At 36.7% G+C, this 20,017-nt stretch overlaps 1 protein-coding gene and 1 pseudogene across 1 annotated transcript; both read left to right on the top strand.

Annotated features, from left to right (window-relative positions):
• LOC110688908 overlaps positions 1–20,017 on the top strand; it is a 62,087-nt pseudogene that overhangs the window by 11,519 nt on the left and 30,551 nt on the right.
• Positions 1,726–18,806, top strand: LOC110688980. The gene is made up of 5 exons (XM_021865725.1): positions 1,726–1,853; positions 2,123–3,236; positions 9,715–10,092; positions 18,164–18,275; positions 18,395–18,806. Coding segments are annotated over exons 2-4 (1,425 nt in total). The 5' UTR covers positions 1,726–1,853; positions 2,123–2,191; the 3' UTR covers positions 18,166–18,275; positions 18,395–18,806.

Here is a 20,017-nt window from a genome sequence, read left to right as displayed (position 1 = left end):
TGATTGCGTGCTTTTGTGTGTTTTCTTTTGGTCATGGCCTTCGCCTTTCAATGACCATGTGATGATCCAATTATTACACTTGTATTATTGGGGAGCAGTATTGCACAGGTTAGTTTGATGATGTGAAGTTCGGTGATTTGACATACGCATTGTCAAGGGATTGGTGTGATTGAGAGTATTCGTCCTTTGTGTTGAACTTATTTATGTTTTACTACTTTAATTATGTTTTGGGACTTTGATTATTGGTTTGGTTTTAAATAAGGGCCTTTATGGTTCCAATTTGTAAGCTTTGACGTATTGGTTTTCTAAATTATATTATTTTAAGATTTAGTTGGATTTCCGTTGCAATACTTTGATAATGCCTTAACGTTTTAACACGTGGCGGTAACATGCCAATGGTTCTCCTCTATTTTTATTTAAAGTAAGTGGTTTGGAAATGAGAGAATTATTGGGGTGTTACAATATTGTCCCAAATTTTCACTTTTTTCAATTACAATGGCCAATTAATGCTAAAATAAGCAAAAACCCCAATTCAATTAAACCCCCAAACCTTAGAAATCAAAATCCCCGAATAATACTAAACTCATGAACCCTAAAATGAATTATAATTCAAAACCTAATTAGGTTAATTAAGGTAAATTAAAACCTTTATATAAATTGGGAGAGTTAATTGGGTGAAAAAGAGAAAAAAGTGGGCTCTGATAACGTCTTAATTGAACGGAACATGTTAATGGGTAGTGCTACCCAAACGTTTTCAAACTTGTTGGTAATTCTATACAAATTAAAAAAAAAATGGATAGTTGTTTACAAATGACCCTGTCTTTAGCATAGTTTTACACAAAATTCCCTAAAATCATCCTTTTTCATTTTAAAAAAAAATCATTTCTATAGTAAAAAACCAAAAAAAAAAATCTAATATAAAATTGTAGAGTAAGTGAATGAGGAGCCTCCAAAACCTCATTCCACAACTCATGCATTTAGAGTTTTTTTTTTTTTTTTTTTTTTTTTTTTTTTTTTTTTTTTTGTTTGTGTACGTAATATAACATATCACATGCATTAGCACGAGTATACAATTCCTTTATCAACAATTCACTATATCACTCAAGATCCCCAATATTTCACTTTTTTTTAAACACTACGCACTAACATTTCACTTTGTTTTACGAGTATATTTTTTGGTACATAGTATAGTATATGTCATGCATTAGCACGAGTATACAGTTCCTTTATCAACATTTCACTAAAATACTCTAAATCTCCAACCCATCAATTATATGCTTTTTGTAGGGAGTACCCTTCAAACATTTTCCTCCTCTTTGATCAACAAAAAAAAAAAAAAAAAAAAAAAGAAGTACAACACGTTTTTGTGTAACTGGCCTCAGCGAATAACTACTTGCAATAGAACAAAGTACGTAACTCCTAGAGTAGGACACTAACCCATATGACACTAATTGAGTAACACGAGTAACCCCTATAACACTGAACGGGTAACCTATATGACTTTGAAAAAGTAAACCCATAATAGCATTGTGTGGCCACCGACATAAAAGAGTAAGACCCTTTTTTTTTGAGCTTCTAAGCAAAGTTTGAAATATCATATTTCAACATAGCACATCAGATGTCAGCACATGATTAATACAATTATTATTAATAATCAGTCCAAAACCGACCATTACAGCTAAGTCTAAATTACAACATCAAAATCAACTTTCAATATTTAAAATACGAAATATATTATTTCCATATTGGAGCCTTTCACGCACCCCTCCCTGCCTCTTTTTTCCACTGAAGAAATTACACTGAATATTCCATTGAAGCGGCATGTGAGATTTCTCTGCTTCACCGAACCACAGGTAAGATGTTTTTCCATTCATCGAATAACATTTTCACAATCTAGGGTTCTTACAAGGTTATGGAACTATTGGTTATATTTTAATCACTAAAATGCTAGAATTTTGGTAATTGTATTTTTGTATTCATAAACAACAATAATTTAGCTGGATTAATTTGTGCTAATTTGTTGCAAAACCCTTGAGTGTTAGAACTGAACTATGATTATGGGCCTGTTTGATGAATTTAGTCTGATGCTTTTTTTTTTTTAAAATTATTTTTATTGTTGCAGTGTTTGTTACGAAGAAATTTCTTTGAATTTATCATATCCCTGCTGAATTTGGTATTTGGCATCTGGTTAATGGCAGGCAATGGCCTGCCAACATTGGGCCGCGTAAAGCTTTCTGATCTTGTAGCCAAGGAAGGCATCCCTTCTGATTCCTACAAAGTATCGGTATCGACTTTATGTCAGTCACTAGCCCAGTATTCTGCTGCCATTGTTCAGCTTCCTGTTAGGGATGGTGCTCTATTACGATCATGTATGGAATCTGCGCATCTTTACTTTCACCATAGACCATCATATCCCTCTGAAGATATGATTCATACCAATGAGTCTAGAGAATGGTGCAAAACATCTGGTTATTATGCAGATCCTCAGCTCTGGCAAGAAAGTTATGACTTTCGACCTGGGTTGACACCGACAGAATTAGGAAACGAAATTGATTTTTCTCCAGCTGGTTTGGTTGATATTTTTGCGCTGCTAGGAAAAATGGCTAGAGAAATATTAGATGCCATAAGCTTCAATTTGAGCTTGCGCAGCTCACCTTTTACTGAGATTCTTGATAATGTACCTCTGAGAAGCAGAGAAGTATCCTCCTCCGTCCTGTCTGTCTGCTGTCAAGCTAGGCCTACATTCCACGGAGCACAACATCATAATTTGACAAGCCAAGAAGATGGTAGTTTGATCATGTTTTCTGAGCATGAACATCCCGCAGATAAGAGTTTAATATCTATTGTGAAGTCAGATAAGGCAGGTTTGCATATAAGGGATTTCCAGGGTCAATGGGTTCTTGTGGATGGAGATCTTGGTCCACAAGAGGCAGTGATTTATCCTGGACTAGCATTGTATCAGGCAACTGCTGGTTACATCAACCCTGCACTTCATAGGATTGAGATCAATAATCCCCAGAGTAACATTCATGGGCGATGCTCTGTAACATTTAAACTTATGCCAAAATCAATGACCAATCTTAGTTGTTCAGAGATGAGAGCTGCTGGTCATGGAGTTGAAGCACAGTTCCAGCTTCCAATACCAGTAGATGATTTTATGCAAAGACCACACCCTACCGATAATCATGTGAACCGACAAAGTGTGCCAAGTTTTAATTTCCCACATGCCCATGACGGTAATTATTCTGATTTAATATCCAGTATATTGCATTCATGATTTCTAGTATATTCGCTTTTCCGAAAGTTTGACTCAATTACTATATAGACTTATTTCCAGCAAAGTTTGAAAAAGTGGTTAATTGAATAAAAAACGTAGTAAATAAGTTAAGAGAAATAGAATAAAAAGTAAGTGGATGTAAGAAATAAAGCCAAATTTTTATTTTGGTAATAGATGGGAGTATGTGATGTTTAATCCATGAACAATTAAAACAATATATGTTGAAATTGCACACTTTTAAAGAGTCTATTTTAGGGTTTTTGTGCTACGAGGGGGAAATAAAAAAGTAGAAAATGGGTAAATCTTGCCTCAATTACCACAAAGTTTGAGAGAACAAGGTTAAAATCTCAATAATTATAAATATCACCCAAAATTCAAACCTGATTATAGATTGATTAATCATATTAGGATCTGCTTAGCTCACCTTATTCTTGCTTAATTATTTTTCTATCTGATTTGACCGTTTGACCTTATATATGTTGATCCTTAAGGACAAAAAATATATCAAATGGGGTCTTATTGAATTTTTAATAATGTGTATTATCCAAAGATGTTCTTGTAGAAAACAATTCATTACATAATTAAAGATATTTAGTAATAAAATGTCACACATAAAACGATAAAGTATGACTTGAACTTATATCACTAAGTATCTTTCTTAAATGGAATTGACCTCATTAAGTGACAACTAAACCGTTACACAACATGTCGAATTTGACATAGTTACTGTGAATCATAAAACTTTAATTAACAACTTATATTCATTTAACATATCCACCCACCAAGTTAAATGTCCTAACCACAAACTTGATGAGTGTATCAACCTAGCCACAGTCACCTAGGGAAAGAGACTTCATTGTATAATCCAAGTAACAAGGACCAATACCATATTCGACTAGATCATAACCAACTTTACATGCATGGGACCGGTTAAACACTACTTGTTTCCATTCTCTCCATAAGAAGTATAAGGACTACTAATGCAACCAAACAAAGAAAGCTACGTAGCATTCAATTTTTTTTTTTTTTTTTATTTGTTATTTGTTTTTTGTTTTTGCGTCACTATCATGCTTTGTTTGGAGCCTAAACACGTTTAAGATCATTGATTGAGGCAAGGGAATTAATGATACCTAGTTTATGGCATACAATCAAAGAAGCTTTGATATTGTCATATGAAACAACAATCAAGTGATTGTTCCCGTGATTGATCACAAACTTCCTTGTTACATTCTTTTCTACCCATTGATGTTGTGTCTACAAACAAGGTTTCCTTACTCTTCTTCCTCGACATACTTATGAAAATGAAGAGTAACAGACCCACATTAGCTTAAATGACCGACTCTTCAAAGGGTTCCGGTTTAACCTCTTTCTTAATATCTCGTTGAATACTATATTTTTTGGCATTAGGGATTTTTGTAGCATTATAATTTCATGGAATCATTTCCTTTGAGACTTAGAGCTATTAAACCCTTTTGTACAACAACTGTGTTAGTCTTATTCTCATATGATGAAGATTCTCCATTCGAAATGGATTTCTAAGGGGTTTTGATCTTATCATGCTTCAAAATTTAACACATTTTTGCATAATAGGATTAAAAATTTCATGAGCATGAATTTCCACCTTTTGGCTAAGTTTCATCTTATTCCGACCAATATATCTAGTAGTGATCTTTTGGGGTCTCATCAATGTCACATTTAATAGAAAGCCTTTCAATCTTCCTATTGTAGCTCATAATTAATTGACCCTTGCAAGGGCATTCAATCTGTTTTGGGTGTTTTTGTCCCTCGGGAGAGTTACGTCACAAAGTCTGGTCCGGCGTGAGCTGTACCTGCAAAACAACGGAGACTTCGGGTGGTTGGAGCTCCACCTCCGACGATTAAGTTAGTAACTTGAATAGGAGTAAAAAGGAACGGAAATTTAGGTGGGTACTGCTCGGATTCCAAGCTCGAGATGTGAATGTGTAATAAATGGTAAAACGTGCTTCCAAATGAAGGAAATCTCCCGATTTATAGGGTCCTTGGGAATTGTGCCCCTGATTAGGTCATCAAGCCCTAATCATTGGTGGGCTGCGCCGCATTGCGGCTTTCTCGGGATTTGGGCCATGAAGGCCGCCTTTTTCCCATTTCTTTGGAATGATATGTGTCAAACAGGTTGGTCCATTTTGGACTAACCCTAGGGTGACACGTGTCACTTTCTGGTTGGACCATGTGGCAGGGTAAAATTACCCCAAACACAATCTATGCAAATAGTATATAGGCACAATTGCACAATAGCCTTATGCTTATGTTTGTCTAAGTTCTTAATAGTCGTGGTCTTTCTTTCATCCTAGGATTTCTTAGGTTATAATAGCATAGAGAAAGTTTTTTATTTATTTATTTTTTATTTTTTTTCCAATGATGGCTATTATCTAGACTCCTAACTCAATGAAGAAATTGATTAAGATCGAGATTACCTTTAAATTTTGGTTGCTTGAACTTGATGTTTTATAATAATGATCACTATGAGGAATCCTTGAAGGGCTTATGGATTGAGGAGAGTAATGGCCTTACTTATCATAGTGTTCACCTTTACTTTGGCTCCCACTTCTTCTAGAGCTTTCCCATAAGCTTTTGTTCTCTATTTCTGTAAGAATTTTATCAGCCTTCCTTTCTATGTTTTGCGCCTTAGGTGGTTCTTTAAGTCATATTGATACACATATCTATCTCTTATATTACTATGGAATTTAGAAATTACAGCTTGGTAGAAAAAGATGAAAGTTGTAAACTTAATGGAACTAAAGGTAAAATCATTAGGTAAATTTAAGAGGAGAGAAAGAAAAAGAGAAAGAGAAATGAGATAAAGAGAAAACTAAAGAGTGAAATTCAAAGATTTAACAATTAACAAAGGATCTTTTTCTATGTCAATAATCTACTATTTTGATTTGAAATCATCAACAAATTAATTAACATATTACAAAGTGGTTTGGCTTTTGTTTTTAAGTATAAAAGTCATAAAATGATAACATGAACGAGCAAAATTAGGTAAATCTTGACTCATTAATCACAAAGTTTGAAGATAACTAGGTTTCTATAGCTAATCTCACACAAAGTTTGGTTATAAATTGTTTAATTACAAGGGTAAAGTTTGGCTAGGAATCACATAGAATTTTAAGCAAAGCAGAAACAAAATGACACCCCAAATTGATAGATTGTATTGCAGATGAGAGTAATCAACAATACAACTCCTTTCATTCGAGAGGAAAGGATTCCCTCCCAAGGAATGACTCCTCTATATTTTTTTATGCCTTTCCCTCCCTACAACTTCTCTATTTATTACAAAAAACAAACCAACAAACTTCTTGCTAAGAAACTCAGCACATAAAACAAGTAATAACAAACCAAATAACAAACTAGCCCCTGAATTACTCATTTTCCCCTCCACAGCTAACTTCCAGCTCATTATCAGTTTCCAGACTTCATTTTGGGCCTTCTTTGAGCATATGTGAAACGCACCGGGCTGATATCTTGCAATACCCCCCACCCAAAGAAGAACCTTGTCCTCAAGGTGGATGAGGGGAAATCTGCCGTCAATCTCATCATATTCCTCCAATGTAGACTCAAAATCTTGCAGTTACTCCTCTCTCCCGGTGTTAACAGAAGTGAGCTAATTAGGCAGATGGGTGGGTTGCAGCCCAGTTTCCACTGCCTTTTTCTGTTGAGAAATGTGAAAAACTGGGTGGATTTTAGCATGTGGGGGTAATTGCTTCTTATATCATATTTTCCCAATGAGTTGTAGCTGTGGGTATGGACCTAGAATTGAGGGGACAGCTTCTCACCTGCCTCCTAGCTAGGGATTGCTGCCTATAAGGCTGGAACTTGAGGTGGACCAAGTCACCTACCTCAAGTAGCCCATCTCTTCTTGCCTTATTCTCATATTGTTGCATGTACACCTGAGGTTGCAGATGATACTTTAGGTCATCCAAAATAGCATCCCGTTCCTGTAACTAATCCTCTAGAGATGAAAGGAAAGTGCTGTCAGCAGTAAACCTGATCAAGTGTGGAGGGTCCCTCCCATAGAGAGCCTTGAATGGAGTGCAGTGTGTTGCCCATGGGTCCAACAAGCCCAGCTGTTGGGTTTTCCATTCACAATACATTGCAAACATGACTCCACCCCTTTGTTAACAACCTCATTTGCCCTTTTGTCTGCGGATGTTAAGCTTTGCTTCTCATGGGTTCCCTGACGTCTGAATAACTTTTTCTAGAAAATGCAAGAAAAAATTTATTTGTATCATAGACAATGGAAAAAGGATCCCGCTTTTAGAAAACATTGAGTTACGGTCTAAACTTTCATACATATATTATTATTTTTCTTTCCTACTAACCCCATTGATAAAACTAAAATTAAAATTGAATATTTGCCTTAAATAAATCCTCGCTAACTATACTTCATATTATAAAATTCATCCGATAATCCCTACCCTATACATTTCCTAAAGCTTTGTGCAAGGCCTACTATTGCGATTATTACGAAATAGGGAGAGTATAAAACTAAGTTACAAGGAGATAACCTCTTTGATTTCTAGAACACTATGCGTAGTATATACAATTCCTTTATAGGTAATTAGATAAAAAAAAAGTCAAAGTTCTTCCCCTATTGAGAAAATTGTTGCACCATATTCCTTGTTGGGAATATCATAGTAGTTTCATCATTTCTTAAGGAAGTATTTCTTGACAAAAGACCATAATGCCCATAAGCGAACTTAACTAAACTATCACAACCATGGAAAAAAATCGCGGTCGCGTTCGCGGTGACGGACGCGTTGTCGCGGAAGCGGCTGGTAACGGTCAAATAGAATGGATCACGGAATTCGCAACGTGATTTTTTTCAAAAACTTCACATAAGTCATTTTTTGAGCTTTTAAATTCTTTTTTATTTATTTATACGATATTATTGCCAAAACTACCTTACGTAAAGACCCCAATATATGAGATATGGCATTTATAAATTATTTTAACATTATTTTTGCTTTATTTTTTGTCACACTCAAATAAAATAAGGGCTACAGGCACCATAGTACAGTGTATAGTACTCCAAAGTCCAAACAGTAAGAAAAAGCTAACCTTCAAACCACAAATAAAACTTAAAAATAAAAGAAAAGAAAAGAAAGAATTGAGATAAGGCCACGTGATAAGAAAGAAAAAGGTAGAAAAGAGAGAACAAGCAAGGAAGCTAGCTGCATTAGTGAGGAGAGAAAATAGGACCTGCGACTGCAAATAGTCTTCGTCGGGAAAGAAATTTGGCCGAAGTGCAAACTGCTTTCACCTTGTTTCATTCCCACGACTTAAAGCCCTAATATCTTTCTTCCTTTTATGACTAGTCTAATTGTTAATCAATATATCTAGGGTTTTATTTTCAAACCTTAGATCTGGAAATTGGGCTTAATATGGTTCGATTTTCTACATTTAACGGCCGCTACAATTATAGAACGAGTATATAACGCCGTTCTACCGTAACGTAACGGCCGTCGTGGCGAGTTTGGTGTGATTTTTAATGCTTTTTGCGGAACGGTAAGTCCCAAACCCATTACAAAGCGGCCATTATAGAACGGAACAACCGCTTTTTAATTCCATGATCACAACGTTCAAAGAGAATGAGGTTACAATCACTAATCTCACACAAAGCTTGATTACAGGTTGATTAATCACAAATATTTAGTTATTTCATAAAGAAATGCTCACAATGACGTTGTAAAAGAGAGAAAATCTCATCAATTCATAATATATCAAAAAATATACTTAGAGAATCTTATATGAAGAGGTACTAGTGAATAAAGTAAAACCCTAGATAATAAACCCTTGGATTACAAATTAGTGGTCAAGATCAAGTAATTAATACTAGGAAAAGCCGAGAATTCGTAGCTGAACTATATCCGAGCAAAATTGCTTTATTTAGGGGAACAAGTCCCAAATCTTTGCAAGTAAATATCCCTTGAGCCTTCCCAATATTTCATCACATACTTCCTCTTATGCCTCAATCATACTACTCGTTAGGCTTCATCCATTATCCTTGATTTTCTAAAGACCCCTTTTTCACCAACTTCCTCCCGAAATCCCTTATTACCACAAGTTACTAGCGCCAACCTTGTTGCAGCGGTAATGGGGTTGCCAGCCTGGAATCTGCAGTATTGCTCTATTAGTCTACAATGAATATTAATTTGTCTGATCTGCTTAAAAATATTAGACATCTCCATACGATTTTAACAAAAGAAACAGAAGGTATCATGTTAAACTTGAGATGTTCGTCGGAAAATAGCATTCCTCTATATATTCTTTAATGTTATTGCTTCTTGCTTCATGAGAACTTAAACCCCACCCTTCCCCTCCCCTAACACTCCAGATTACCTTTTAGTGAGCAGTTTATAACAGCAGGTTCTTGGATGGATGACATGCTGGTGCAGGATCAATGAAGCCTTTAATTAAGAGAAGGAAGAATGACACAAAGTGCAAACCATTGCCACCTTCTAAGAGGTTAAGGCTTGAGGCACAAAGAGTTCTCAAAGAGAGAGTTCAAGACATTGCAGATAAAAAGGGCATCAAGATGAGATTCTGTAGCCTGAAAGAGTGTGAAAGTCATATTCATTCACTCGACAGTCCTTGTGCTAATATAAGAATGGAGATTGGGTGGCCTCCAGGGGTTCCATTTGTTCATCCTCATGATCTGCCTAACAAAGCAAAGATAGGTTTTCTTGAAGCTTATGAACCTGGTTGGACAATAACGCATGACATGGAGTCGAGTCTCATAGATCCTGGGCAGTCAACTCAACATTCTGGTCACTGTAAGTGTAGCAATTATCTCACTTTGACGAGTTCACTGCTTTTGAACAATTTGAATTTTGTTTATATTAAATGCATACGAGTAAAAATAAAATTAGTATATTTAACTTAAGTTATTTTCTTCATACAACAGTCATGTCTAGGGGAGAGCATGGGACGGGTACCCGTTCCAATAACGTTATTGGTTCGGTTACCCGATAATCGCTAAGGATAAAACCGATACCCGAAACCGTTCCGATAAGGTTCGGGTACCTGTTAATTCGGGTACCCAAAAATAGGGGTACCTGAACCAAATATCCGAACTGAACCAATAAGCTTATTTTTTATTTTTTTGGTCTTTTTTATTTATTTAACACCTGCTCTACAATTGTATTTTAGATGCTTTTTACTATTTTTTTTTACTAGCTTTTTTGAACTATAAATATTCAACCTAATACCTGAACAATACCTAAAAAAATCCATAATAATAAATATAACCACCTGATGGCTGATACATCACGACCCTCCTCAAGCGATCTAGCTCTTCATTCACAACATCAACTCTATAGCATTTTTCAACCATGGGGGTCTTAAGCAACTTAGAAAATTCAAAGACAATCTTTTCATCGGCCACTTCACATGTGATGGTGTTGTTCTTGCAATTGATGACCGCCCCCAAAGTTTTAAGAGCTTCACGTCCCAAAATCAAAGGAGTGTTAACATCTTCCTCCATATCCATCACTACAAAGTCACAAGGCACGTAGATGTGTCCCACTTGAATTGGAACATCCTCAAGCTCTCCACAAGGTAATTTCACTGATCGATCGGCCAATTGAATTGTCTTCCTTGTAGGGATCATCTCTATATTGAGTTTTTAAGCAATGGATAGAGGGATTAAACTAACACTTGCTCCAAGATCGGCTAAGGCGCCCCTAGCTTCCATGTTCCCAATTTTCACCGGCAAAGTGAAACTTCTCGGGTCTTTTTCCTTCTTGGGCATCTTATGTTGGACAAGAGCACTCACTTGATGTGGAAGGGTGATAAGCTCATCATTGAGCTTCCTCTTGTTGGTGAGAATATCTTTGAGGAACTTGGAGTAAGATGGCATTTGTGTCACAACTTCAAGAAAAGGGAGGTTGATATGCAAATTCTTCATGACGCTAAGAAATTTTGTGAACTTGTCATTCAACTTCCTCTCCGCAAGCCGACCGGGAAAAGGAACCGGTCCATCAAGATAGCCTCACTAGGAATTGAAGTTGTCTTCTCATTGTCAAGCTTCTTCTTCTCCGGACCTACTTCTATCTCATCACCCTTTTCTTTCTCACCTCCCTTGTTTTCATTCACACTCTCCTCTCCTCCCTTCTTTTCCTCACTATCCCCTTCATTTGGCCCTTCATAGGAAGTTCCCGACCTCAATGTGATCGCCTTGCATGTATCGGGTTTCGGATTGCGAGATAGGTTAGGTTGTGGTTGTCCGGGTAGAGTGGATGGTGAATTGAAAGGAGTTCTCTCGGCCAATTGAGCTAGTTGTGAATCAACCATCTTGTTGTGAGCTCTTATCTCTTGCATTTGTTGCCCAAAAGATTGCATTTGCGCATGCATGGCTTGGAGGAGTTGAGTTTGAGTTAGCTCCGCTTGAGATGCTTGTTCTTGATGATTTCTTTGAGGTGCTTGGGTTTGATTGTTGTATTGGTTGTTCCTTGGATAGCTTCCTCTTGGGTTTTGGTGTTGAGATGGTGGTGGATTTTGATATTGAGGGTTCGAGTTATAGGAAGGTTGAGCTTGTTGGTTCCATTGTTGAGGTTGAGGTACAAACCCGGGTGGTGGTTGTCTCCAAGCTACTCCACCACCGCTTCCTCTAAATCCCTCTTGCCTTGTGTTGTATGCCGCTACATGTTAGGGGCTTAAACCTCCACAATAAGATGTATCATGGTTCGTTCCTCCACAACTTGGGAAGAGCTTGCTCCACCACTTGAACTTGCATTCACACTCGTGTTCAACTTGGAAAGCCCTTTTGTAATTGATTAATTTGATGTTGTAATTGATCAACTTTCTCCAATTCGTAAATACCACCTCTCTTTGGAGCGTTTCTTCTTCGGCTCCCCCAAGAGTAATTCTTTGCTACCTCTTCTATTGTGGTTTCAACTTGATTTTGAGGGATCTTGATTAATTGACCACCCGCCCCTGCATCCAAATTGGCTCTTGACATGGGCTCCAATCAGTCGTAGAAAAACCGCATGAGCAACCCTTGATTGTACTCATGGTGGGGACATGCTTGTACCAACTCCTTGAATCTCTCCCATGCTTCACCAAGACTTTCATCGGCATCTTGCTCAAATGATGCAATTTTCCTTCTCATTTCGGCGGTCTTCTCCTCGGAGATAAAGTGCTTCAAGAACGCCTTTACCACCTCCCTCCATGTTGTGAGAGTGTAAGGATTTACTTGCTTTAGCCATTTCTTTGCTCATCCGGTGAGAGATTGCCGGAAAAGGTGCATACGAATGTAGTCTTGACTCACTTCATTGGTTTGCATCATTGCGCACAATTCAAGGAATCGGTCCAAATGTTCAATAGGGTCCTCACTTGCACTTCCGGAAAATTGCTCCGATTGGACCATCCGAGTATATTGTAGATGGATTGAGAAGTTGGTTTCCGTGACGGGTAGCAAAATCCCTCCCGTGAGCTCATAATCCTTCGGATTTCCGAACTCACGAAACAAAACATCATTCTCTTGTCCCGCCATTGATCCGCGTGGTGAACTTGAAGAGTAAGTATCACTCTCACTATCAACTATATCACCAAAACCTCTTCCCTCGTCTTGATAAAGCCTACGGTTGATTTCATGGTCAATTTGATGTGAAGGTGCTCCGTGAGACCTCCTAAGCATTCACCAAAGCTAAGCAAACAATTAGCAATGACAAGGATGATAAAACAAAAAAACAAAAAGAAAAGAAAGCAAAATGACTCTAACAAAAGCAATAATAGACGCTAAACAAGCCGCTTCCCCGGCAACGGCGCCAAAATTTGATCACGGGTTAGATAGGTCGTTAAGCTATTACCCTAACCAAATTAATCATTTATAATACCTAAACCTACACTAAACTAGTTAGTGGCAAGTAAAGGGTCGAACCACTAGGAAAGCACGCTAGTTCAACATCAAATATCACTAATGCAAGAGTGAAAAGGGGATTGTTTTTGTTGGTTTTGTTGAGTAAGAACACTAAAACTACAAGTGAGCAAGAAAATGACGATTAAAATCAATAGAAAATGACGCTAGGGATACGGGGGTGTCCAATATGATTAGAAAGAGGAGAATAATGGTGATTATCATGAAACATATGCCAAAGAACACAAGATTCTACCTAAACAATTCATTCTCATGCAATAGTCTAGGCAAATCAATGAACGAGGTCCACACTAATAAGGATCATTCTCATGCATCCTATTAGTTACAATCAAATCAAGAGAATAAAGAAGCACAATCCATAAAAACTCCACTTTAATAACTCATTCTCATGCAATCATTAAAATAGAGATGATCCTAATCTAGTTCAAATCACTTTCATGCATTTAAACTAGAAAACATCAAATAGAGTGTAACAATAATCCCAAGCTAATAGAAATCATGTCTTTCATCAATATATGGCATAAGTTCAATCCAACCATCATCATTCATCCAATATCAAATCATATCTTCCACCCCCTTCCCCTAGCTAAAAGTTTAGCCTAGAGAAGGGAGATTAAACATAATATCAAAACTAGAAATAAACTCAAGAAACTCAAAACAAAACATGATTAAAATCAATGAAATCAATAACAACTAGATAAGCTAATAAGATTGACAAGAATAAGTAACAATAAAACAAATAAATAATATTAAAGGAAAGGAGAAGAGATTACTAAAGAAAGGATTAATGAAAGATGAAAACTTGGATTCTTGCTTGATTGATAGAAGATTAAAACTTGAGCAAAGTTGAATACAATAAAGGATGCTTGAATAACAATCTATATTCTCTCTCTAGATTAGGCTAATGTTCTATGGAATTAGTACTAAGTTAATCCAAAAATTACATCAAAACGTTCTAAGATGGGACTTATATAGTCCGTACAGAGCCAGCTGAAAAAGAGGAGTGGTCCGACTGAACAATGGGAAGGTTCGGCCGGACTACAGGGTAGGTTCGGCCGAACCATGGGTAGGTTCGGTCGAACCTCCCTGATCCTGGTTTGGTCGAACTTCTGTGGTTCGACCACTCCTGCAAAATTGCCAAATTGCTTCTTGACCCTGCCTCGACGTTCGACCGAACCACTGAGCAGGTTCGGCCACACCTTCAGGAGGTTCGGCCGAACCTCTTCTGAATCTTGCTTCCTTCAGCTTCCCTTGAGCTTAGCTTCCTCCTCTTGAAAACCCCGATGGTTCCTACAAAGCATAAGTATGGAAATCACAATAAAAACAAAGCGAGAAGACTAAGAAAAGGGAAGATAAAGGAGAAAAGAAAAGAGGAAGCAAAACTAAGTAAAAATGCTTAGAAAAAGGGCCAAATAAGTGCAAATGAGGGGAGAATCCTTAGAGAAAAAGGATAAAAGAGTGGCGTAAATGCCACTCATCACAAACAACTAGAAAACTGAATGAATTAGAAAATGAGGATGTGGGTAGTGGCAGCAATCTTAGGCAATTTGATGAAGATAGGGGGCTTAAAATTGACCTACCAGAATTTGATGGGGGGCATGATAGTGAGGCCTTTCTAGATTGGGTGAGGCAAATTGAAACTGTTTTTAGTATAAGGGGTTTGATGATAAAAAAAGGTTCAAATTGTCTGTTCTAAAACTCACTAAACTCGCTGCCCTATGGTATGAAAACCTCAAGGCAAATAGAAGGAGAGAGGGAAAAGAAAAAATTGACTCATGGGAGAAGTTGAAAAAGAAGATGAGGGATAAATGGGTAAATAGGGAGTATGAACAAGAACAAGACCTAAAACTAACCCATCTTTCCCAAGAAAACATGAGTGTAGAAGATTACATTAAGGAGTTTGAGAAGTTGTGTTTGGTGTGTGACTTGCAAGAGAAAGAGACCTTCAAAAATCGCTCGTTTTATAAAAGGTCTTGCGAAGAGTATTAGCCAAAAGTGGAAGTGACTCACTATACCACTTTTAGTGATGTTTGTAAATTGGCTATTCGTTATGAAGTCCAATTGAAGGAAGAAAAGCCCAAAACTTCTTCTTTCAAGAGTCCAATGAAGTTCAGTCCATCTTACTCTAAGGGGGGTACAGTACAAAATGAGTCAGGGGGAACTTTTCAAAACAAATCTTTCTCTTCTAGTTCTAATTTTGATAAAGGGAAGGAAAAGGCTGTGAACTTGCTACTACGAGAAAATGTTTCAAGTCTCATGGAAGAGGACATATCGCTTCCGAATTCCCTCGCAAAAATGTGTTGACTACCTCACAATGTGCAATGTTTGACGAGGAAGAAAAACACTGTAGTTTTGTTACACAAGATGAGAATAAAGAAATTGATGAAGAGTATGATGAGGAAATACCTCCGGAGAGCGAAGTGAATATGATGGTGGTTCGCAAGATTTTGTTTGGTGAACCTAAAATTGATGAGAGTCAAAGAAACAACTTGTTCCACACTAGATGCAAGATAGGTGAAAAGACTTGTAATGTAATTGTGGATAGTGGAGCTCAAATTGATGTGATTTCGTCCGAGGCCGTGAGTAAACTGAAGTTGCCTACTAGGGTTCATAGTGAGCCTTATAAGCTCAATTGGTTGAATAATGGTACCAACATGAGGGTGAAGATGCAAGCTTTGGTGACTTATTCCATTGGAGGATTCGAAGATGAGCGTTGGTGTGACATTCTCCCTATGGATGCGTGTCATTTGTTGCTTGGAAGACCGTGGCAATTTGATCATGATTCGAAACACCAATGTAAATCTAATGTGTTTATTGTAACTACCAAAGATGGTAGGAAAGTTAGATTGTTGCCTTTACCTCCAACATTGCTAAAAAAAGAAAAAGAGAAAAGCAACTGTCTTGTAATTTGTAATGAACTTGGAAAAAAAATGAGAGATGGGGGAAGGGTATGCTTTGGTTGGGAAGGCCAAAGATGAGTTTTGTATTCCTCATAATAACTCATCACCTTTAAATGAGTTGTTAGGAGAGTACAAATTTGTTTTTCCTAATGACTTGCCCAAAGGCTTACCTTCAAATAGGGGTATTGCACATGCCATTCCAAGAGTCCCTTTACTTAACGATGTTATCTACTGCCAAATGAAATTTAGAGAAGGCAACAAGTGGAAACCGACTTTCAAAACCAAGCAAGGGATGTATGAGTGGTTGAAAAAAGTGTTTAAAAAAGGGTATGTGCAAGTGAATCATAAAACTGATTTAACAAGTGCTACTTGTAATATAAGAAAATTCTTTCCTTTCATGGGGGATCCGAGTTTGAGGTCAAACTCTTTTCAAGAAAGGGAGAATGATCAAAGATCAAGAAGCCCACTTAGAAACTCTATGGATCAAGAACCAGATGCTCTAGTCTTGGAAACACTTGGGTTTTATCCATTTTCTACAAGGGCCGAATTCAAGTGTTGCATCTCAAGGGTTGATTGACGGTCCAAAGTACAAGTCTAAAAGAAGCTACACGTTTGGCCCATTAAGCTGCTGATTTGGGCGTGTAGATTTCTATCTTATTCCTAGTTTTATTTTTGGTTGTAATAATGCCAAGAGTTACTCTTAAAGTTGCTCTTAATGGCTGGTTATGTAGGAGGTTTTTTAGGCCTTATTTTTAGCTGATCATCACTAGCTAATTAAGGAATTCAGTGCTAGCTTAAATTAAGGAGAACTGTTGGCTGTTTGCTTCCCTTTAGGGACGGTTCTCCCTTTGACTTTTGGTGGGTTTTGTCTTTTCATTTGCTGCTCCTTATTACTATATATTGGAGAGCAAACCAGAAATAAAAATCAGTTTTTGGAGTTATTCATAAAAACCGTGAGGTTGCCTAACATTCTTCTTTGTGTTTGTCCAAAGTGTGAGTGTTGTTCCTTGTTGCTTTGAGTTAGTTCTTGAGTGACAAGATTAGGGAGAGATTGAGTGTGTCTTGTCTCTAGCCTAAGAACCCAGAACTTTGAGTGTGTTCTTGAGTTTTGGTTAATTTCACAATTTTAAGTTGTTTCAGGGTGAGTTGTTTTTCATTCGAGTCTAAATACCATTACAACTTGTTGGAGGGGTATATTAGACTTGCATCATGTTTTTAATATATTCCATTCTAAATTGTAGGAGATTAGTTATGTTCAGACCCTATCAATTGTTTCAATGTTCACATATCTGACTCTAATGTAATATTAATCATGTACTTGTATCACATTCTTTTTAGGAGTAACAAGTATTTGCAATTATTCTTTGTTAAAGCTATTCTGAAAAGTTTTGCTACCTTATGACTTCAACTGCATTCCATATCCTATAAAACTATGTTGGCTTTCCTACCTTCGATAGTATTTTCCAGTCATCAGATGCATGTTGTGCATGCCTATCATATGTCTAAAATACCTATTCTCTTATACTAAACCTGTTAATTACGTAGTAATTAAAATTCGTCCATAGGCTTAGAGACTTTAAATAACTTGAAGAAATTAGCTTGCTAGCTCAGTTTGAGTTCTGCCTAACACTAGATGCTTCAGGATATAGATCGCAGACCAATACTTGGTGTGGCCTGGCTTGGTTTGTTTACTTAAATTTTTTTTGTAATCCTTATTATTTAGAGGTGGCTACTTGATTGGTTCAGCTTGAGTTCAGGCCAGTCCTGTCCACCCCAGAACAGCCTAGCTGTGTTCCAAAGGTGGAATCAGTACAGAAACTGGCATGGGCCTGACACAGATCCTACAAGTGTTTTTTCTTCCTTTTCCTTTTTTTTTTATTCTCTTTTTTGTTTTTAATTTTTTTTTGAAATAGGCTTGGTTTTAGTCCATGAGTATGGACTGGGCCATGATCAAGTCCTAAATGGTCTACAGGTGACTTGTACCAGCTTGACTTTAAGCCTGTCTCAGACTTAACCATGTTTTCAGTGTAATTTTTGGGCACCAATAAGTGTCTTTATGATTTGCAGGATACTCAAAAGGTAGCCTGGTTTGGTCATAGATCATCTCTTTGCATGGATAAACATCTTCATGTTGTCTACCATGATGTGGCAGCTTATCTTCTTGGCCACTGTTTAACTGGTAAGTGCCTGCTCTGCATCCTCATTCGAATATTTCATTTTTACTTATTTGTGGCAAGTTGTCTGTTGTATTGAGTCTTGGTGACTGAATGGAGTATTCTTCACATGTGTTTTTTGTAGCAAATCTTGGTGGCACTGAATTTGATTAAATCTTCTGATATCTGGCAAATAGCAGCCAACTTCAGATCCCAGCAGATCTCATGCCAGTTTTAGTAGTATCATATCATGCTCCTACTTGCCCTACTCCTGCCTGCTTCAGCGGGATGTAAATGTACAATTATCTGTAAAAGTTGGTAATAGTTTTAAGTTAGCTATTGCTCTCTCACTTGTTCATGATGCAGTGTGTGTGATGGGGATTCTATTGCTATTTCGTTGCATTAGGTATCGAAATGCCTGGTTGTGATAGTTGAATGTAAATTGTATATACAATGTTCCCATTTTGTTACTCCGTATTAAAATGTTATTTCTAGTAAAAGAAGCTAAACTAACTCTTTTGATGACGAAGAATATAGCAATTGCCATAATTGAATCCTATCCTATCTATATATAAGAGGAAGTTTACATGTTTGATGTTAGTGAGTGTCTGTATGACGCGTGCTACTTAGAAAAAGGTGAAAATTCCATGTATTTCTGAATCATAAGTGAGGGTATTTTACTTTCCTATATATATATATATATATATATATATATATATATATATATATATATAGAGTGAGCGTGTTCTACTTTCTCGCAAAAGAAAAAAAAAATGTGTTTAGATTTCAATAAATTTGGCTAAAAGAAGTTGAGAAATAAAAACTACCCCTACCCCAAGAAAAAGGAAATAAGAATGGGATCCCCCCTTCCCCTTCCCCTTCCTCCTGCCCCTCAGGTTTTTTTTAATTTTTTTAAAATTAAATAAAGAATAGATAAAGAAAGGATCATCCAACGTAATATAGGGGTGAGCAAAAATTCTGGATACCGGAATTAGAATCGGCGGGTTCAGAACCGGAATTGGACTCGATGGTTCCAATTTCTGGTAATAAATTAAGGACCCGGTTATAACCAATTTCAATTCCAATTCTAAACTTTTTGGAACCGGAACCGGTTCGGTATCCGGTTACCTAATATATGCTAAACTAAATAAATTTTAAATAATAAAAATATGTTATATGTATTTAATTTGTAAATTAAAAAAATATTATTAATACCTAACATAAATACAAATAGCTTAATGCATAAATATAAGTATTAAACGCTAAAAATGAACCTAACTAAAATAAGAATTATTATTTGTATTATATTATAACAGTTACATACATAAGTGGGTACCCGAAACCGGTACCCGGTGATTCCAATACTAATTCCTAAATTTTAGGACCCGGTTGAACCAATTCCAATTCCTGGTCCGAATTTTAGGACCTGGTTCCAACCAATTCCAAGTCCGGGTCCTAAAATTTTTACCAGGTACCCGATTTGCTCACCCCTGCTACGTATATCTACCAAAAGTGAAAAAATCAAGTAAAAGAAAACTATACCATATAACTTTGTGTTTCATATGATTTTTCTTTGTAATTTTACCCTACTTTCTTAGCTAAACCTAAATATAAGGGTGAAAATTCATAATTCAAATTGGATTATTGGTGAAATTTCGGATTTTAGGAATCGAGTCCCAACCGAGTTGGTTTGGATCCAATCCAATCCAAACCGAAACAATTCGGTTTCAGAAACAAATCCAATCCAATCTGAAATTTTGTTGGGCTA

Source organism: Chenopodium quinoa, unplaced genomic scaffold (genome assembly GCF_001683475.1).
Source record: "Chenopodium quinoa cultivar QQ74 unplaced genomic scaffold, ASM168347v1, whole genome shotgun sequence".
Classification (NCBI taxonomy): domain Eukaryota; kingdom Viridiplantae; phylum Streptophyta; class Magnoliopsida; order Caryophyllales; family Amaranthaceae; genus Chenopodium; species Chenopodium quinoa.
This window is presented reverse-complemented; position numbering and strand designations above follow the sequence as displayed.